The sequence below is a fragment of the Mauremys mutica genome, chromosome 1 (genome assembly GCF_020497125.1).
Source record: "Mauremys mutica isolate MM-2020 ecotype Southern chromosome 1, ASM2049712v1, whole genome shotgun sequence".
Classification (NCBI taxonomy): Eukaryota; Metazoa; Chordata; order Testudines; family Geoemydidae; genus Mauremys; species Mauremys mutica.
The window spans coordinates 95,213,566-95,234,850 of record NC_059072.1 but is presented as its reverse complement, the minus strand read 5'-3'; the positions used below and the strand labels follow the sequence as shown (position 1 = coordinate 95,234,850).

At 57.6% G+C, this 21,285-nt stretch overlaps 1 protein-coding gene across 1 annotated transcript; it reads left to right on the top strand.

Moving 5' to 3' along the window:
- The first annotated feature begins 561 nt into the window (after nt 1–561).
- Nucleotides 562–20,548, top strand: GGA1 (golgi associated, gamma adaptin ear containing, ARF binding protein 1). The gene is made up of 17 exons (XM_044985784.1): nt 562–820; nt 5,557–5,641; nt 7,826–7,901; nt 8,589–8,687; nt 9,246–9,369; nt 9,961–10,061; nt 11,720–11,800; nt 12,368–12,505; nt 12,678–12,759; nt 13,243–13,350; nt 13,706–13,861; nt 14,948–15,003; nt 16,475–16,647; nt 16,770–17,059; nt 17,261–17,430; nt 18,074–18,184; nt 18,404–20,548. Exons 1-17 carry the CDS (start codon nt 790–792, stop codon nt 18,512–18,514), a joined length of 1,992 nt encoding a protein of 663 aa, XP_044841719.1. The 5' UTR covers nt 562–789; the 3' UTR covers nt 18,515–20,548.
- Nucleotides 20,549–21,285: the final 737 nt, after the last annotated feature.

Here is a 21,285-nt window from a genome sequence, read left to right as displayed (position 1 = left end):
CTTCCCTGCAGGCAGTAATGGGGGCCCTACCCCCCCAACAGCCACACACCAGCTAGACCCCCAAAGCACAAAGATGTGCAGCCCCATCAGCCCCTTGTTTCAGTGTTAGCACCGGCCAACCCCAGCGCTGGACTCGGACCCGCCTTGTGGCGGGTCGTTCCGCAGGCTGGCGCGGGGGGAGTCGCCTTTCACCAGCTCGGAATTCCCCACGAGCCGCCGCCCCCACGCCCGGCCCAGCCAGCGGGGAGGTTCCATTCCCCGACGGGGTTGGGGCGGACGGTACCAAGGACACCCACGGCCCTACAGCGCCACCAAACGCCCTTTCAAAGGACACGCGCCCCGAGGCGGAAGCTCCCCTTCCTCGCCACCGGAAATGCCCTTCCCGTCCCAATCACAGGCAGCCACCCACCCCCCGAGACAGGCTCTATGGCACCGCCCTGTTCCCGACGCTCTAGCGCTGCCACATGGTCTCTATGGCACATACGCAACGGCTTCTAGGCAGTTCTTCCGCTTCGTCTCGTCGGTTGGCCCGTGCGCGGCGGGCTTGTCCCGTCCTGAACTCTATGGTTTCCGGCGCTGACGCGCTAGGGGAGGTGGCGCTCTAGCGGCAGGCTGAGCGGCTTTGTGATTCCCGAGACGCTCTATGCGGACGTGGGGAGCTCTATGGTCTCCGTAGCGGCGCTCTAGACCGTTCTCCCCGATCTCGATGGCTCCGCGCCGCCGGGCCGGGAGGGCGGAAGGGACGTTGCCCTTTTAAGCCAAGGGGCGGCGGGGTCCGCATGAGCCGCCATGGAGCCGGACACGCTGGAGTTGTGGATCAGTGAGTGGGGCTGGGGGGTAACGGGGCCCTACGCGCGGATACCCGCGGCCCTGCCGCCCGGGGATCCGGATCAACCCCCCTCACCATCCCTCTGTCAGCGCCACAGTGTGATCCGGATCAACCCCGCTCACCATCCGTCCGTCAGCGCCACAGTGTGATCCGGATCAACCCCGCTCACCATCCGTCCGTCAGCGCCACAGTGTGATCCGGATCAACCCCCCTCACCATCCGTCCGTCAGCGCCACAGTGTGATCCGGATCAACCCCCCTCACCATCCGTCCGTCAGCGCCACAGTGTGATCCGGATCAACCCCGCTCACCATCCCTCTGTCAGCGCCACAGTGTGATCCGGATCAACCCCCCTCACCATCCCTCTGTCAGCGCCACAGTGTGATCCGGATCAACCCCGCTCACCATCCCCCCGTCAGCGCCACAGTGTGATCCGGATCAACCCCGCTCACCATCCGTCCGTCAGCGCCACAATGTGATCCGGATCAACCCCCCTCACCATCCGTCCGTCAGCGCCACAGTGTGATCCGGATCAACCCCCCTCACCATCCGTCCGTCAGCGCCACAGTGTGATCCGGATCAACCCCCCCTCACCATCCCTCTGTCAGCGCCACAGTGTGATCCGGATCAACCCCCCTCACCATCCCTCTGTCAGCGCCACAGTGTGATCCGGATCAACCCCCCTCACCATCCGTCCGTCAGCGCCACAGTGTGATCCGGATCAACCCCCCTCACCATCCGTCCGTCAGCGCCACAGTGTGATCCGGATCAACCCCGCTCACCATCCCTCTGTCAGCGCCACAGTGTGATCCGGATCAACCCCGCTCACCATCCGTCCGTCAGCGCCACAATGTGATCCGGATCAACCCCCCCCACCATCCGTCCGTCAGCGCCACAGTGTGATCCGGATCAACCCCGCTCACCATTCGTCCGTCAGCGCCACAGTGTGATCCGGATCAACCCCGCTCACCATCCGGCCGTCAGCGCCACAGTGTGATCCGGATCAACCCCCCTCCTCCCCCCGTCAGCGCCACAGTGTGATCCGGATCAACCCCCCTCACCATCCGTCCGTCAGCGCCACAGTGTGATCCGGATCAACCCCCCTCACCATCCCCCCATCAGCGCCACAGGTTGATCCGTATCAACCCCCCTCACCATCCCTCTGTCAGTGCCACAGTGTGATCCGTATCAACCCCCCTCACCATCCCCCCATCAACGCCACAGTGTGATCCGTATCAACCCCCCTCATCATCCCTCTGTCAGCGCCACAATGTGATCCGGATCAACTCCCCTCAGCACTCCCTCGTCAGCGCCAGTGTGATCCGGATCTACCCCCTCCCCCTCCCCGATTGTTCCAGATCAGCTGGGCTGTCCACCCCTGGCAGACCAGAGAGCCCCTGGCAGACCAGAGAGCCCACCTCACTGCCTGGCCCCCAGCCGCCTGGCCCCTACCCCCCCAAATGCACCTACTCCTGCCATGATCAGTTCCACCCCCAACTCTGATCTGTGGGGTGTCAGTGTCCCTCTCTTTTAGGCTTGTTCTCAAGCCACTGCACCCTCATACACAGTTTGTTATCCTGTTGATGTTAACTTGTGCTCCTCCGTCTCTTTGTTGTGTGCACCTGTTGTCTCTCAATCATATGTTTTAGATTATAAACTCTTTGGGCAGGGATTCCCCTTTCATATGTGTGTGCAGTGCCTAGTGCAGTGGAGCCTTGATGTCTGGTTGGGGCCTCGGTACTGCCACAATACAGATCCACCTGCCACCCACACTCTGATCCAGGTCCAGTCCCATCATTCATTTATGCTCTCATTAATGAAGGATAATGGAGTGGACAGTATGCTTATAAAATTTGTGGATTATGCCAAATTGGGAGGGGTTCCAAGCAGGTTGCAGGACAGGATTAGAATTCAAAAGTACCATGGCAAAGTAGAGAATTGGTCTGAAATCAACAAGATGAAATTCCATAAAGACAAAGGCAAAGTACCTCAGGAAGGAAAAAATCAAATGTACAGCTACAAAATAGGGAGAAACTGACTGAAGAGGATCTAGCGGGCTTTAGTGGATCACAAATTGAATATGACTCAACAGTGTGATGCAGTTGTGAAAAGAGCTAATGTCATTTGGGGTGTATGAATAGGAGTGTTGTATATAAGGCCTTGTCTACACTACCGGGGGGAGATAGATCTAAGTTACATGAATAACGTAGCTGAAGTTGACTTATTTGATCTACTTACTGCGGGGTCCATGCTACGCTATGTTGACGGGAGACGACGCCCCTTGCGCTTCTCGTTCACTAGACCTGCTAAATCGACCGCCAATGCATCAATTGCCACACATCAGTTAGTGTAGACGAGCCCTTAGACACAGGAAGTAATTGTACTGCTGTACTCTGCGCAGGGGAGGCCCCAGCTGGAGTACTGGGTCCAATTTTGGGTGCCATACTTTAGGAAGGCTATAGACCAATTGGATAGCCCCCAGAGGACAGCAACAAAAATTATAAAAGGTTTTGAAAACCTGACCTGTGAGGAAAGGTTAAAGAAACTGGGCATGTTTATACTTGAGAAAAGAAGACTGAGGGGGGACCTGGTAACAGTCTTCCAGTATATTAAGGGCTGTTGTAAAGCGGATGGTGGTCAATTGTTCTCCATGTCCACTGAAGGTAGGACAAGAAGTAATGGGCTTAATCTGCAGCAAGGGAGATTTAGGTTAGATATTAGGAAAAACTTTCTAACTGGAAAGGTAGTTAAGCTCTGGAACAGGTTTCCAAGGGAGGTTGTGAAATCCCCACCATTGGAGGTTTAAGAACAGGCTGGACAAACACCTGTCAGGGATGGTCTAGGTCAGGGGTCGGCAACCTTTCAGAAGTGCTGTGCCAAGTCTTTATTTATTCACTCTAATTTAAGGTTTCACATGCCAGTCACACAGTTTAACGTTTTTAGAAGGTCTCTTTCTATAAGTCTATATTATATAACTAAACTATTCTTGTATGTAAAGTAAACAAGGTTTTCAAAATGTTTAAGAAGCTTCATTTAAAATTAAATTAAAATATTGATCTTACGCCGCCAGCCTGCTCAGCTCGCTGCCAGCCTGGTGTTCTGTTCACCTAGGCCGACAGCCGGCTTAGTGGGGCCTGTGGCCGGGACGCCAGCTGGCAAGGGGCTGGCAGCGGGACCCCAGACCAGGGAGGGGGGGTTCAGGGCAGAGGGCTGGGGGTGTGTGGGAGTGCAGGGCAGAAGGCTGGGTGTGGGGCAGGGTTCAGGGCAGTGGGGGTGTGGGGGGGTTCAGAGCAGAGGGCAATAAGGGTGTGGGAGGTGTAGGGCAGAGGGCAGTGGGGGTGGGGGGGGTTCAGGGGTCAGGGCTGGGGGGTGTGGGGTATAGGGCAGAGGGCTGGGGGGTGTGGGGCGTGCAGAACAAAAGGCTGGGTGTGGGGGGCGGTTCAAGGGTCAGGGCAGAGGGCTGGGGGGTGTAGGGGTGTAGGGAAGAAGGCTGGGTGTGGGGGGGTTCAGGGGTCAGGGCTGGGGGGTGTGGGGGGTGCAGGGCAGAAGGCTGGGAGTGGGGGGGTTCAGGGGTCAGGGCAGAGGGCTGGGGGTGTAGGGCAGAGGGCTGGGGGTGGGGGGGTTCAGGGGCCAGGGCAGAGGGCTGGGGGAGGTGTGGGGGTGCAGTGCAAAAGGCTGGGTGTGGGGGGGGGTTCAGGGGTCAGGCAAGAGGGCTGGGGTGCTTGGCTCTTGGGGGTGTTCCCAGCCCCCTGCCCTGAGCAGCTTATGGCAGGGGGATGGAAGGGATATGCCCTGCTCCACCCCGTTCCCCCAGGGCCTGTCCCTACCTCTTCTCTGCCTCCTCTATGGAGCAGCGAGCACGCTGCCACTTTTCCCCCTCCCCCTTGCAAGGGCCATCAGCTGATTGGCACCAGGAAGGAGAGGAGGAGGGGCAGGAAAGCAGCACGCTGGGGGAAGAAGCCGGGGAGGGGGAAGCTTGGCTGCCGCAGGACCAAACTTCTACCTCCCGCCCCCCCACAGGGGAGAGCGGTGGGGGGGCCTGAGTGGGGCTGGGGGCCGGGGCCGGGACCACGGCAGGCAGCAGCGTGCCACTCAAAATCGGCTTGCGTGCCGTGTTTGACACGCGTGCTGTAGGTTGCCGACCCCTGGTCTAGGTTTACTTGGGCCTGCCTCAGTGCAGGGGGCTGAAGTTGATGACTTCTCAAGGTTCTTTCTAGTGCTACATTTCTAGGGCTGATTCTCTGTGCGGTGGCTCTGATCCCCTCCCCAACTTCTCCTGCAAGTAATGTTTGCAAACTTCCTGCCATGGTAGTTCATTAACTTCCATCTCAGTTCCAGTTTTGACTCCTTTCGGGGAGGCATGTGGAAGGTCTGCTCTCCCCTCAGTGTGAACCTCTGTTAATGCAGCTTGTGAAAGGCCAGACTCCTGAGTTAGTGGGTGGCATTGGTATTACACCCCACCCTTACAATACCATTAACTGTGGTCTAAATAAAGACTGGGAATGGTTGGGTCATTACACCAAAGTTTTTTTTTCCTCCTGCTAACGATAGCTCATTTGATTAGACTCTGCCTGTTGGTATGCATACTTCTCTATGCATCCGAAGAAGTGAGCTTTAGCTCACGAAAGCTCATGCTACAATAAATTTGTTAGTCTTTAAGGTGCCACAAGTACTCCTGTTTTTTTTCTTTCTGACAGGATACTCTCTTTTCTTCTCTCTCACATTCAGACAGGGCTACGAATCCTCTCAACAAGGAACTGGACTGGGACAGCATCAATGCTTTCTGTGAGCAGCTGAATAAGGAGCTAGAAGGGTGAGTACACTCCTTCTCCTTCCTCCCGCTAATACAGCGGCTCTCAACCTTTCCAGACCACTGTACCCCTTTCAGGAGTCTGATTTGTCTTGGGTACCCACGAGTTACACCTCACTTACAAACTACTTGCTTACAAAATCAGACATAAAAATACAAAAGTGTCACAGCCACTATTACTGAAAAATTGCTGACTTTCTCATGTTTACCATGTAATTATAAAATAACTCAATTGGAATATAAATGTTGTACTTACATTTCAGTGTATAGCACAGGGGTCGGCAACCTTTCAGAAGTGCTGTGCCGAGTCTTTATTTATTCACTCTAATTTAAGGTTTCGCGTGCCAGTAATACATTGTAACGTTTTTAGAAGGTCTCTTTCTATAAGTCTATAATACATAACTAAACTATTGTTGTATGTATAGTAAATAAGGTTTTAAAATGTTTAAGAAGCTTAATTTAAAAATAAATTAAAATGCAGAGCCCCTCCGGACCGGTGGCCAGGACCTGGGCAGTGTGAGTGCCACTGAAAATCAGCTTGCGTGCCGCCTTCGGCACCCATGCCATAGGTTGCCTACTCCTGGTATAGCATATAGAGCAGTATAAACAAGTCATTGTCTGTATGAAATTTTAGTTTGTACTGACTTTGCTAGTGCTCTCTACAGAGCCGTCCCTTGGGTATGGTGAATCAGGGCGACCACTCTTTGGCGACCTGCGCTTTGGGGGACCCCATGGGCCGGTGTGATTGGCCAGAGCGGTTGGTCCCGGAAGTGACGGATTCATCACTTCCACCCCGGGCCCCGCCCTGCCCTAGGGAAGTACCTAGCTCTCTCTATAGCCTGTTGTAAACTTAGACAAATATCTAGATGAGTTGATGTACCCCTGAAAGATCTCGGCGAACCTCCAGGGGTACACATACCCCTGGTTGAGAACCACTGCTCTAACAGCTCCAGGTTACACACCTGGATTCCAAATGCACAATCTTGTAAGCTAAGCAAGGTCATTCTGAGTCTGTGCTTGGATCGGGGAGAACCTCTCAGGGAAAAGTCCTTCTGCTTCAGGAAATGGCATAAAAGCCCAGTGAGTGGCATTCTTTCTTCTCCTAAGGCAGTACTGTGCCCTGCTCCTCTTCGGCTATCCCTCAGTGCCAAGGGGGTTCATTGGTGGGTTTTAGGTGGCTGTGGAGCCCAAGTGGTGCCCTGCAGATTTTCCCACAGAAGTGACAGGTGTAATTTTGGAGGAGACATAGTTCTTCTTTCCTCCTTTTGTCCCTTCTCTGTCTCATGAGAACGTCTGTTCTCCTCAAAGTGAGCCGTGGCTTGGAGTATGGCATGGCGCCGCTGTGTTCTTTTCTGTGCCGAGTCCTCCCAGTTTGTTGGGTTGATGCCTCCCTTTTTAAGGTGTACTTTCAGTATGTCTTTCAGGCGCTTCCGCTGCCCTCACGTGTTGTTTGGGGGAGGAGAGGGAGGATGTTGCTACTCAAGGAGATGTAAAACTGAGGTCCTGGTTGCTTCTGACCTACGGCTCTTTTTGCAAGAACAGGAGTCCTGGCCAAATTCCTACAAGGATAGTAACATTCTGCCAACCTGAAAAGTTTCACACTGGGAGATCACTCTTCTCTTCCGCCCCCTTATGACTTTGCTGTGGAGCTTTGCTTGTGCAGAATCACAGCTACATTCCACCCCAGAGGCAGCTGCATTAGTGGGGCAGTGAAGGATTCCTACAGAGATTTGTACAGGACTTTGAGATCCTTTGGGATTAGAGATGCTCTAAGGCCCCATCAGTTAATTAATGAAGTTGCCGTGTGCTATTGAAACTAGCCCCTTTGCCCCAAGCACATTGAGGGGCCCCGTAAGGACTTTGTGCATACCCAGAGGTATGAGCAAGAGCTGTGTCCCCTGGAGAGATGCAGGTCCATTTCTCGTTAATAATATTACCTAGTCCTTATATAGAGGTTTTTCATCAAAAAAGATCTCAAAGTGCTTTACAATGGAAATCAGTATTATTGTCCCCATTTTATAGATGGGGAAACTGAGGCACTGACTGGGGAAGTGACTTTCCCCAAGGTCACCTAGCAGGCCAGTGGCACAGCCAGGAAATTAACCCAATCTCCTGAGTCCCGGTCCAGTGCTGTATCCTTTAGGTCACACTGTCTCCCTACAACCACTGTGCTTTTTCCCCTTCCAGTCCTCCGCTTGCCACCCGACTTTTAGCTCACAAGATCCAGTCTCCGCAGGAATGGGAAGCCATCCAGGCCTTAACGGTAAGGGAGAGGCTCTCCAGACGGGTTAGACAGATTAAAGGCCAGGGCGGGGACTCTCCCGTATTGCTCAGCTAAAGCCCTGGTGCACCCAGGCTGTCGGGAAGGGCTGATAGAGCACTGCCCACGGGCTGAAGGTTGTTCCATCTCAGTTGAAATGGAGGATCTTACCCCAGAGGGAATCAGTGGGAGTGGCTTGAATGGGCCTTGGATCAGGCCCCTCATAATCTAGTCCGAGCTAGTGCTATGAATGCCTCTGCTGTGAGCTCCCCTGTTTTCTGTGTCTCTGATGGATTTACCCCCAAACCACCACAACACACACTAACGTGAGCACGGGGGTTCACTGCCTGTCTCTGGGGTGGGGGAGGGAGCCCAGAGGACATTCCCACCAGCTGTTTCTCTCCTCCCATGGTCTTCTGTGTGGTTCAGGCAACCTCGTCTGCCTCTGCGCCCACCCTTTGTAGGGACAGATTGTTCCCTAGTCAGAAGGCTGGCACCTGTGATATGAAATGGAAAGGGGGAACCAGCCTGGCTGCAACAGAGGCGCCCGGGGTCCCTCCCCGGTGACCCTGAGCCCACGAGCCAGGATGTGGGGCCTGCTTTCCCCTTCCCTCGTGCTGCGGGATCAGTCCTGCCAAGGGGAGCCGGCTCCTCCGCCTGCTGCCCCTGACTCGGCCTCTGCTCTCTCAGGTGCTGGAGACCTGCATGAAGAACTGCGGCAAGCGCTTCCACGACGAGGTGGGCAAGTTCCGCTTCCTCAACGAGCTCATCAAGGTGGTGTCGCCCAAGGTGGGTGCCAGCGCCCCGTTGGCAGGGCAGGCTGTCAGGTGCCAGTGAGGGATAGAGAGAGAGGTGGAGCTGGGGTAGGGATTTCCCCCTCCCCTCCCTAACCTGTGCAGATCTACATTACCTGCTCTCGGTGTGCTCCCAAAGGAGGCCGTTGCTGGGAGTGAATGTATTGGGGGAGGAGGATTCGGTTTGCCTCCCTCTGTGTTCCACTGGGACATAGCAAGGCAGCTTCTCGTTGGCCACTATAAACTCCTCTACAGAGGAATCTCCCCATATGCACCTTCCCCCTGCTGGGAAAATGGGACATAAACTGGCCCTTCATCTCATGGTGTCTGAGGGCTGCCCCACACTGGCTGGTACTGCCTGGGATCTCATATAAACTCTGGCCCTCAGGGCCTCACCCAGCCCCCCTATGCTGGAGGCCAACCACAGTATGGGGCATGTTGCAAGGGCCGTTACTCACTTCCTCCTTCCCTTCCATTGTCCGTTGGGAGCCATCTCACTTCTCCCTGAGAGGTTGGCCGTGTATGGATCAGCTCTGCCCACCTCTCCCCTCAGTATCTAGGCAGCCGGACTCCTGAGAAGGTGAAGTTGAAAATCCTGGAGCTGATGTACAGCTGGACGCTGGGGCTGCCTCAGGAAGTGAAGATCACAGAGGCCTATCACATGCTGAAGAAACAAGGTGAGAGCCAGGTATCTCCTTTGGGGCAAGGGCCTTCCTCTGCTGTGGCAGAAGCTGGGTCCAGACTGGATTCTGGCCTTCTCCATGCTCAGGTCTGGTCTAGCCTCTGTATGGGCTGCGCAGTTCAGAGGCCGGAGGGAGCAAATGGGAACTTTAGCGATCCAGGCAAGAGGGGGAGAGTCACTGGTGGTCTGACCTGTGTGTGGGGTGAAGGGGTGATATCTGTCTTCCTCACCAGCCCCCTAGCAGATGTGGCTTCATAAGAGGTGGGGCCATAGGAATAATAGGGTTATGGCAGACCAGGACATGTAATTCATGGAATGACTGGGATGATTTCCTGCTAGTGGGGATTTGAAGACGCTGCAGACGATGCACGGCTGGAGCAGGGGGTGGGTGGATCATGCCCCCCACCCCCAACCCTGACGCAGAGCTGAATTGGACTGGCCAGAGGGAAAGAAGATGTCCATTCTGTGAAGCCTAGATCAGGGCTTCCTGGAGCGGGGTTAGCAGAAGAGCCATCTGGTAACCCCAGCACCGCTGCAGTGAGGTGAGGGCTGGGCCCGGTGATGTCTCTGCTCCTCTCCCCTGCAGGAATCGTGAAGAGCGACCCGAAGCTGCCGGATGAGGCTCCCTTGCCCCTGCCTCCCCCCCGGCCCAAGAACATCATCTTTGATGATGAGGAGAAGTCCAAGGTGAGGGCTCTGTGGGAGGAGGAGCAGAAGGCCTGGCCTTCCTGCGTCTGTGCTCACTCATCTCCGTCCGTGGGGCTGGCTGGCGCAGCAACAAAACCAGGAGCTCGTTCGCCTGCTGTGTGCTGTGCTGAGGAAGGGGACGTGCTTAGGGCGTGATCCAAAGCAAACCAGTAGAGAGATTCACACTGATTTCAGTGGGCTCTGAATCGGGCCCTTAGAAAGAAAGAGACTTGATGTTTGACCTGCTGACCTTGATGCTGCTGGGTACTGATTAGGGCGATAGCATGGGGACTAGTATGACCTAGCATTGACACTCGTATGAATGAATAGCAGCTGCCAGAATATTACTGGGGCGATGGCTCCTCTTGCCACGTGGCATAAACTGATTGCAGCTCAGAGCGCAGACGCTGTTCCTCTCCCTCCCCCCAGGACATGTATGGCCCAATTGTTTAACTCTTCCTTGAACCATCCAGCATCAGCCTCCCTCACAGCTGGGATACCAGATGGATAAGCCACCACTCTCTTCCGCTCTGGCAGTGCTGATGCTCTTACAATGGGGAAAGCTGGAATGAGGCTCCTGTGGCAGCAGCTCCATAGTCAAGGCTGTCCAGCCGTTTCCAGCTCTGCACAGGAGACTTGGCGAGAGGGTCCAGTGTTGATTGGACAAAGTGTTTGTAGAGAAGCGTCTGGAAAAGTCACCTCTTGTTGGAACAACTCCTTGGTGATGACTCCAAAGGGTGGGTGTGGCTGTGAGGGTGAGTGGATGAGTGTGAGAGGAGCTTTCAGAGTCCCTGTAGGAAGGGCACTGGGTCTGTAGCTAACAGAGAGAGCTTTACTCCCAGGGGGTTATTCATTGGCATTAACAAAGGCAACGCTTTAACGAGTCTGGGCCATGGCTAAACACATGAGTTGTGGCACTTGGACGATACTGGTAGAATTGAAGCTGAATCCCACCCTCCAGCGTGGACATAGTTATACCAGTGTAACTGTGGTGTGTGCTGACCTGTATAGCTATTCTCGTATGGGATGGGGAATAAGGTAGGCCGGTGTAAGTGCCTCTATCAGGGTATAAATGCAGCCACTCTAGGGGGTTGTGCTGCCATTCCTGGTAGTAGGGAAAAGCCACACCCCCAGCCAACATAGCTGTAGTAGGACCAAAAACTGTGTGTAGACTGGGCCTGAGGGAAAATCCCTTCTGTCAGGTGTCGCTTTTCTCTGTTAATCAGGTTTCACTTCCCCTGTGCTGGGGAAGTCGGTCTCCAGCTCCCCATACCGTCAGACAAGGCTGGAATTTCTAATGTAATAAAACAAGCCGGAAAAAACGTGTCTGTGTGGCGTGTTGGGGGGGCCTTTGAGGTTCTTTAGTATGTATCAGAAAGAAGCACACAAACAAAGGCACAAGCCCAGTTATGTTTCCCTTTGCCGCTCGCCTTTGAGGTCATTTGTGGCCCTTTAACTGGACTCTCAAACGTTCAGGGTCTTCCCTGTGCTGAGGGCGTGGGTGTTCCGTTCATCAGCGATGCCCCAGCCTTAGTTCTGTGTTAACAGAACAGTCTGTCTGGGAACCATCTGCTTTAGAGTGACCCCTGCTGCCAGCCACCCAGGCTTGGAATTGCCTCCTCTGCCCCAGTCCACGTGCCTCCCTGTCTCTCTTGCAGATGCTGGCTCGCCTGCTGAAAAGCTCCCATTCTGAGGACCTCCGGGCTGCCAACAAGCTCATCAAGGAAATGGTTCAGGAGGTGAATTTCCTCATACAGGTTGTCACCAGGGAAGGGGCGCTGAGGATTTATCCGCCGCCACCCCCCGGGGAGGAGAAGCCTGGCACAGGATACAGAGAGGCCCTGGGATGGGGTGGAGCATATGGGCAGTGTGCTTGCATCCCCGTATTGACCTGGCAAGCAAGGGAGCCCACTTCCCGTGACATCACGGGAGAGGCCGATAGTGGGGTGAGGAGAGAGATCCCTGGGATTTGGAAGCAAATTCTGCTTTCCCCAGTCAGGTGGAGGGGGACATGGGATATGGGCACAGAGGGTGTTCTTGGAGCACATACCCTGCTGTGGCACCCTCTGCTGGTGCAATCCCAGCCCCTGTGCCATGCAGTGGGTGCAGGATGGTCACCAGTGTAAACTGAATCTCTCCACCCAAGCTGAAACCATTCCAGGAGGAGCCCCTCCCTGCCCTGCTCTCTCCAGATGTCATTCGAAGGGGGAGGCTGCTCTGTGCCCGCTGTCGTAGCCGTCCCAGTCCCAGCTTGTGGGGAGGGAGGACATCAGACCCCCCTCACCCATCTGCTCCTCCCGCTCCAGGACCAGAAGCGAATGGAGAAGATCTCCAAGCGTACGAACGCCATCGAGGAGGTGAACAACAACGTGAAGCTGCTGACGGAGATGGTAACCAACTACAGCGAGGGGGAGACAACGGAGAGCAGCGAGGACCTCATGAAGGTGAGGGCGGGGACTGCCCCAGAGTCACTTCCCTCTGTCTCCCACACCAGGGTGAGGTAGAGGGGCCCTGGGGTGAAGTGGGTTTTTACGCTGCAGCTCCTGCCATCTCCCTTTCCCCGTCCCCTCCTGAGCGCTTCCCCGCCGCCCACCTCGCCCCCTTTCTCTCCCCCAGGAGCTGTACCAGCGCTGCGAGCGCATGAGGCCCATGCTCTTCCGGCTCGCCAGCGACACAGAGGACAACGACGAGGCGCTAGGTAAGCTGAGCCGCCCGCCACCGCAGCACAGCCCCCTTGCTAACTCCTCCGCCTCCCCTTCAGCTGTGTCCGACATTGCATTGCTATGCACCTCGTCCCCACCCTGCCCGCTGTGCCATCCCCCTGGGATGAGGGGGGCTGATCTGCAAGCGGGTGCTGGGGGAAGCCCAGCTGCGCGTCGGGCGTTGCCAGACAGTGAATCGGGGGAACCTATGGTCACCCCTTAGGAACATGCCATTGAAAGTGCAATGGGGGAGGGGTGTGTGGCAGATTGGAGGATAACCCGGGCAATGAGCGATTGCTCTGGGGCATGGGGCTGCCATAACAAAGATGTCTTTGCCAAAGCAAAGCGTCAGTTCCCTGGCTCTCCTCTGCCCCAATCTGTAGGGGGACAGGGAACGCCAGGGCCTGCACATGGCCGGGCTGCCACTTGACACCCCACCTCCTCTTCTGCCTTCAAATCCCCTGCCCCTTCTATCGCAGCGGAAATCCTGCAGGCCAATGACAACCTGACCCAGGTGATCAACCTGTACAAGCAGCTCGTGAGAGGAGAGGAGATCAATGGAGAGACTGTGGCTGGCCCCCTCCGAGGTGTGGAGCCCTCAAGGGGGGAGGGGAGTCAAGGGGGAGATCCAGCCAGGGGAGGTGGCTGTCAGGCGGCCCCAGGGGAGGTGGAAAGGTGCAGTTGAGGGCCTGGAGCAGGGTAACTGGGAGGCTGAGATGAGGAAGACACTTGATGACCCAGGTGACATGCCAAAGGTGCTTTGGGAGGGGGAGATCAGAGACTGTGGGTGAGGCTGAAGCCAGAAGGGGGAGCAGAGAGGGGCATGGGGGTAAGAAGGCGGATTGGTGACCAAGCCAGCTCCCAGCAGAGTGAGAAGATTAGGGGAGGGACTTCTCTCTTTACAGCTGCTCAGTGATCAAAGCCTCTGTGTCTTCCCTACAGGCAGCACCTCAGCCCTCCTGGACCTGTCGGGACTGGACATGCCAGCGCCGGGCCCCTCCTACCCAGCCTTACCCACCCTGTTGGGTGGCTCCATGCTCCCTGTGCCTGACCCAGCCAGCTCCGTCTCCCTGCTGGATGACGAGCTCATGTCTCTCGGTGAGGAGGGAGAAAACGCTCGGCTGTTACTGCGTGGTTTGCAGGCGAGCGGCGCCTTGAGGGGGGATAGCTGCTGCTGGGAAAGGCTGACGGTGTCTTGAGGGGGGTATGTCTGCACTGCAGCTGGCAGCGAGCTCCCCGCCTGGGCAGGGCAGTCAGACTGGCCCTAGGGGGGCTCAAGCTATCGTGCTGCAAATAGCAGTGGGGACGTTGTGGCTCTGGCGGAGACTCAGGCTGGTGCCCCGAGCTCAGAGCCAGGGGTCACGTGGGCATAAGAGCCTGAGCGGCAACATCCACACTGCTACTGTTAGCTCTCGGCCCCGCTAGCGCCAGTCTGTCTACCCAGGCTGGAGTGTAGACACGTCCTGGCAGGCCGAGAGGTTACTGCTCCGCACTGCCCCGTGGGAAACCCCCGTTCGCTTCTGAGTCTTCGTGCCGTGCGAGCACCTGGGCCCTTCGCAAGCAGCTCTCGTTCCCTAGAGTGCAGTAAACCTCTTGTGCGCAGACACAAGGTAGCACAGGAGCTAATGGTTACGAACACAGAGGGGTGGGGATCTCCGCCCGGGGCCCCCACTCCGTTGCTGGGGCTGCTGATGTCCCGGGGAGCTGCCTTGTACAGATATGTTGCCAACAGACACTGCGGGCTGCCGATGCAGAGTAGATCCCAGGGAATGCAGCTCCCAAGGAGGCTGCTATGGGACATAGGCTCCTAAATCACTTAGAGGCTTTGGAAGATGTTCCCTTTAGTGATTGTCCTCTGTCTGCCTCGGGAGGTAGGATCACTAAGTGACGTTAGCGCTCTCCTTTTGAGGGGCCACCTTGTGCCATTGACTCTCTTGGGTCCCTGCCTGTCCCCTGTGTGCTGAAGGGCAACTGAGTAGCCTGCAACCAGCGAAAGAAGCTGATGGAGAGTGGGGAGTGACCAGACCTGATGGGGTGGAAACTAGGGGCACTTTGCTTTCTTCCCGGCCCTCCATCCCTGCATGTCTTCCCCACCCCACCCAGCTGCCCACCTCGCAGGCTGTCAGTCCCCGCTTCAGTTAACTGCAGGGCTCTTTTCTCATGTCGGCTCTTTTCTTCTCACAGGACTGAATGACCCGGCCCCCCAGGCTGGGGACAGCAGCGGCTGGAACAGTTTCCAGGTAACGGCCTCAGAGCAGAGGGGCAGTAGTTTGTGAGCGGGAGGAAGAGACTGTGAAGATGAGGCATCATGGTTACATGGGGCGGTGGTGTATACGCACTGGGCATGGTGGGGCAGCGCGTGGGATAGAGGGGGTGGTGCTGCATATGTGATGGGGACAGGAGGAGTGTATGTGAGAGGGAGTGCGGTGTGTGGGGCACGGGGGTTGTGGCATGTGACGGATGGCAGTGCGCATGGAGCAGAGGGGGGAGCTGCGTGTGAGATGGGGATGGAAGTATATGGGGCATGGCGGTGTGGCATGTGTGACAGATGGCGGCGCATGTGACATGGATGGCAGTGTGTGGGGCACGGGGAGTGCAGAGTGCGTGACAGGGATGGTGGCGTTGAGAGGGGAGCGGTGCGTGACACAGACGGCGGCGTGTGGCGCAGAGCGGAGCGGCGTGTGCGACGTGGACTGTGGTGTGTGGGGCAGAGGGGTGTGCGGTGTCTGACAGTGACTGCGCTGTGGGGCAGAGGGGGGAGCGGCATGTGTGACATGGATGGCCTTGTGTGGGGCATGGGTGTGGCATGTGTGACGTGGACGGTTGGGTGTGTGGGGGGTAGAAGGGGATACCATGTGTGACTGGAACGGTGGTGTGTGGGGCACAGGGAGTGCGGCGTGTGTGATGGGGATGGCAGCATGTGGGGCAGAGTGGGGAGTGGCATGTGAGACCCGGACAGCGGTGTGTGGGGCATGGGGAGTGTGGCATGTGTGACGGGGACGGCGGTGTGTGGGGCAGAGGGGAGTGCGGCGTGTGTGACGGGGACGGGGGTGTGTGGGGCAGAGGGGAGTGCGGCGTGTGTGACGGAGACGGCGGTGTGTGGAGCAGAGGGGAGTGCGGCGTGTGTGACGGGGACGGCGGTGTGTGGGGCATGGGGAGTGTGGCGTGTGGGACGGTGGTGTGTGGGGCAGAGGGGAGTGCGGCGTGTGTGACGGGGACGGCTGTGTGTGGGGCGAGGGGAGTGCGGCGTGTGTGACGGGGACGGCGGTGTGTGGGGCAGAGGGGAGTGCGGTGTGTGTGACGGGGACGGCGGTGTGTGGGGCATGGGGAGTGTGGCGTGTGGGACGGCGGTGTGTGGGGCAGAGGGGAGTGCGGCGTGTGTGACGGGGACGGCGGTGTGTGGGGCAGAGGGGAGTGCGGCGTGTGTGACGGGGACGGCGGTGTGTGGGGCAGAGGGGAGTGCGGCGTGTGTGACGGGGACGGCGGTGTGTGGGGCGAGGGGAGTGCGGCGTGTGTGACGGGGACGGCGGTGTGTGGGGCGAGGGGAGTGCGGCGTGTGTGACGGGGACGGCGGTGTGTGGGGCAGAGGACTTGTGCAGGTAGCAGCGGCACCCAGAGTGCTGGGGAGCAGTGTTGTACAAACCCCAGGCACAGGCTGGCTGTTGAGCCAGGTCTGTCCCTTGCTGTAGTGCCCTCTGGCTCTCATTGCAGGATAGTAGTGAGCCCAGCCTGCCCTCCGTCCCAGCTGCTCCGGCACTTAAAGCAGAAGCAGGAACACCCGCCCCGGGCCCTTCCCCTGTCACCAGTGGCCTGGATGACCTGGATCTGCTGGGGAAGACTCTGTTACAACAGTCCCTGCCTCCAGAGTCACAGCAAGTCCGATGGTAAGAGCCAGGGCCAGGATCGGGGGTGAGGAACAGACGGGATCAGCCGGCCTTTCCTTTGCCCTCTTCCAAGCACCATGCCTTGTTCCGATGGCCTGCTCCCTTATCTCTTCCACCCCCAGGGAGAAGCAGCCTCCCCCCCGGCTCACATTACGGGACCTCCAGAACAAGACAAGCTCTGGCACCTCAGTGACTGCCACCAGTAGCACCCCCACCCTGCTCCGGAGCATCTCCTCGAGCCCTGCGGCCCCCCTACCACCTCCTTTGGAGCAGCCTGCCCCTGCCACGCTTCCGAGAACCACCCCCACGCCAGCCGGAGCTATGCCGCCCCCGCTGGGGCTCGCCACTCCCACATCCCCCCAGGAGATCTCGCTGGCGAACATCACAGTGCCTCTGGAGTCTATCAAACCGAGTGAGTGAGGGGCACCGCTGGCTGGGGGCAGCAGGGTTATAAGGAATCCTCACCTAACTGGGTCTAGGAGAGGGCCCACGGGGTTGGTTGTCCCGTCTGGGGGTTTCCATCAGTCCCATGTCTGTGTAGCATGATAGGCTCCACCCAGTGCCCATCTCTCTGCTCCTACTGATGCTGTTCCCTGGTCTCCTCTCCCTGCAGGCAGCATCCTCCCAGTGACAGTCTACGACCAGCACGGCTTCCGGGTCCTCTTCCACTTCGCCCGAGACTCTCTGCCCGAGCGGCCTGACATACTGGTGGTGGTGATCTCCATGCTCAGCACAGCCCCGCTGCCCATCCGCAACATCGTTTTTCAGTCTGCCGTCCCCAAGGTAGTGTCCCCAGGACCGGGGGAGGAGAAGGCTGGATCCTCTTGGGGGGTGGGATTGGGGAGGTTTTTACTGCTCCTGACCCAATCTTGGGAGCTTGCAAAGGTTGTATTTCTGTTTCCCCCCCACACAAACCCCAGATCCTCAGTCTATTTATGCACACTGCAGTGAAGGCAGATTTGGGGTGGGGAGGGCTCCAAGCTGGGGGCTGAGTTCATTCCTTCTCTTCTCCCCACCCCACTGCTAATAGCTGTGTTCCTCCGCACCCGCTGGATGGAAATCTCTGGTCCAGGGGCCAAGCATGATCCAGTGGAGAGGGCCAGGAGGTCCGGGCTCTAGTCCCAGCTCTGCCGCTGACCTGCTGGGTGACCTTGGCAAGTCACTTCCCCTCAGCGTCTCTCTCTGTAAAGCAGGGCGACGATGTGTCACTGGCCTCTGGGAAGTGCTGTGAGAGGGCTGCGGGAGAGCTAGGTTAGTAGCGAGGGCTGGGAGTGACTGAGCGCCCTCTGGGGAGTTTCTGACTCGGGTGGCTGGGTGGGGGTGTCTGCCCTCATGGGGCAGAGTCTATGCTCAGATTTAGACAGCTGGGCCCTATCACCCTCCTCTGGGGGTATCGGACGGTGACGCCCCCGGCCTCTCACCACAGGTGATGAAGGTCAAGCTACAGCCACCCTCGGGGACAGAGCTCCCGGCGTTTAACCCCATCGTCCACCCGACTGCCATCACCCAAGTCCTGCTGCTTGCCAACCCGCAGAAGGTAAGGGCACCTTCCCTGCTTGCACAGAGCCCCTGGGGCGAGCGTCTCCCTGCGCTGCTCTGGGATGGGGCTGGCGCCTCTCTCCCTGACCTGCAGCTCCCTCTCTCGTTCCCATGCTCACTCCAGCTCTCCCGAGCCCCTTCCGCCCTCCTGTGTGTGGGTCTCTCAAACCACATCCCCCAGCCCCACCTCCTGACCGCGTTTCCCTTCTCTTGCCAGGAGAAAGTGAGACTACGATACAAGCTGACCTTCACCATGGGGGAGCAAACCTACAATGAAATGGGGGACGTGGACCAGTTCCCCCCTCCAGAGTCCTGGGGCAGCCTCTAGGGCCACGGGAAGGCTGCTTTTCCCGAATCCCAAGGACTCCGCATGCCTGCAGGACTGGAGTCCCCTGGGGCCGGCGCGTGGACTCTGAAACTAGCCACTGGGGCCAGGGGGCAGCAGCCGTGTGTGTGAAGGCCTGCGGATGAGAGCCGAGCCAAGAGAAGGAGGGTGTCGGCTCAGTACAGGGTGGGGGACCGGCATGGAGCAAGAAGCTGCTCTGACCGTCTTCCCTGCTCTTGTAATCCAGCCTCCCCTCCTGCTTCTCTTCTAACCCCGCTTCCCCTTCAGCATTAGGCGTAATGATCAGCTGAGAGCAACACTAACAAACCCTGGCCTGGGGGCAGAATCCGGGGATCCTCCTTCCTCTTCTGATGTAGGGCCTTTGCTGCTCCTGACCCCGATCTGCTTCAGACTCCCCATCCCTACTCCTCGCAAACTCCACTCTGGGACCTCTGGGGGTAACTCTTTGGGGGCTCCCCCTTTGCAGCCGGGCCTCAAGTTGTCTCTCCCCACCCCGTCATGATTCCCTACCCACGGTGGGATCACCTCGAGAAACCGTGTGGAGCAAGGCTGAACGGGCTGGGCGAGGGGCCCTGACCTCCCTTCACTGCAGAGCAGGCATCCGTCCCTGCTGGGGGCAGGTTTCCCAGAGTCCTTGGCTCCCGCCCAGGGACAGAGCAATGCTGGGGAGGCTGGCTGCTCTGTGACACTGAGCCTGTGTAATGCCAGCAGGGAGCTCTTCAGTTCCATGGCACCCAGGCTGCATCCCGGCTCCCAGCCGCTGACTCTAGCCCGGGGAGGGGGTTCTGGAACTGGCCATGCCCCGTCAGACCGTGTCCCATTGCAGCAAGCGGTCAGGGTCATGGTGGGGGCGGGGGGCAACATGCCGTATGCGAGAAGGACTAGCAAGAAAGCAGCCTGGCCTTCTTGGGCAGCAGTGAGGGAGAGGAGCAGGTATGAAGCATGTCTCCACCCCTGGGCTTGGCTGAGGCTGTTCCGACCCGCAGGCTCCTCCCCTCCCCTCCCCACCTGTTGCAAGAGCCTGGGGTGAGAAGCAGCTAAAAGCCCTTCTTCCATCTCGCCGTTTGAACTCCTTGGTTTGGGGGGTTTATGTCCTTCCTCTTGTGAGGATGGGCCAGCAGGGGAGTCCCCCCCCACCCCACCCCACTCGCCACCCGGGAGAGCGCAGGCAGCTGCCTGAGGACTTCAAAGGGGAACCCCACTGGTAGAGCCCCACATGTTGGTACGGGGGAAGGGGGCATTTCTCGGCACTGTTCCCGGAGGAGCTGACATAGTGCAGGTTAGTGATGAGGGAGCCCAGATTCCAGAGGGCTCTTTGGAGGGAGATGGGAAACTCCTGATGCTCCATCTGACTGACATAAGGGCAGGTCTTTCTCCGTGCATCAGATTCCAGCAGTTCAATCACTGTGACGCAAAACTGGTATCTGCTGGACCATGATGCTGGTAGGGAGGGGAACGGATGGATTAATAGTTGAGCTGCAAGCTGCGTCCTTCCCCACTACACCCTCACCTTGCTGATCAGCTTGCAGGCTGCACTAACCCCTCTTCCCCTGCCAACCCCCAGACAGGTTTCAGGCTCTGTGCTGAGAGGGCTCCATCTATTTGCAATTGACCTGCATGTCATAGGCAAAACCTCTCCCTGGAGATGCCTTGGAGAGGGTGCCGGCATAGGGACCTTGTCCATGAGTGAGGGCTCAATCCATGTGTCAGAGGCCAACCAGTGGGGCTGTGCTCCTGTCTTGGGGGAATCAGAATTGCTCTGGGGATGGGGGGTAGAGCATGGAGTGGGAGGATGGGTTGGAGGGAAGGCCTCTGTGAGGTGGGGCTCTGCTGCATCTATTTTCTTTTCTGGTCTCTTTCAGGGTTTTTGTATGGATTTTCTTTGCAGATCTTGTTGGTTCTCGAACAGACTTGTATATATTTTCGGTGCAAATTCTGTACATGGAAAAGGATTTAAAAAACCGCCCGGCGCGAAATCTGCTGTATTTATGGGAAATAAAGAGTGTTCTTTCCTGATGTCTGTGTTTCCTGAGTCAGACTTGGGCAGAGCGCCCCCTGCTGTCACCAGCGAGCCCCACACCTGTAAGCCATGGAAACTCCGCCCCCTGCATTGTCAGTGTCCCTACACCCTCCCAGCTAAGGTGAGTGCTCCCGGTTGGTGCCAGGGAGACTTCATCCCTGATGTGGGGATTCCTCTCAGTGCAGCCGGACCTGGGGAGAATGCTGTGCTAACGTGCTGGAAGTGTCCCCATTCCCTCTGCCCATGTCAGCACACTGCAGCCTAGACAAATACAGCATGGATCCCCAGTGACGGGGAGGCAGGGGCTGGATGGTGCCCTCCACCCACTTTGAGTTCTGTCTACAGCAGCCAAACCTGGCCTGGATGCTCACCCTAGCTCAGTTAGCCTAGCCATGAAACTCAGGAGCCTCCCTGGTCTTTGTTCACTGCCCTGCCCTGCGGGAACCACGTGCCAGTGCAAACAAGAGCAGCGAATCCACTTGCTGGCTAGCTGGAGCTGCTCTGGATTTCATGGTCTTGGCTCACTGGACTGGGAGCAGCACCTGCTCCTGTTTTGGGCTGGAATGCCCCTCCCCGGTTTCTCAATTCCTTTTTCTGTGCAAGGCTGATGTCAGGAAGAGCTGCCTGTCACCCTTTCTGCTCCCCAGGTTGAAGGAGGATGGAGGGAGGGGACTGCGCTCTGCAGGGCTGAGCATTCCCACCCTGGAGAGGATTGCTAGGAACTCCTGGCACC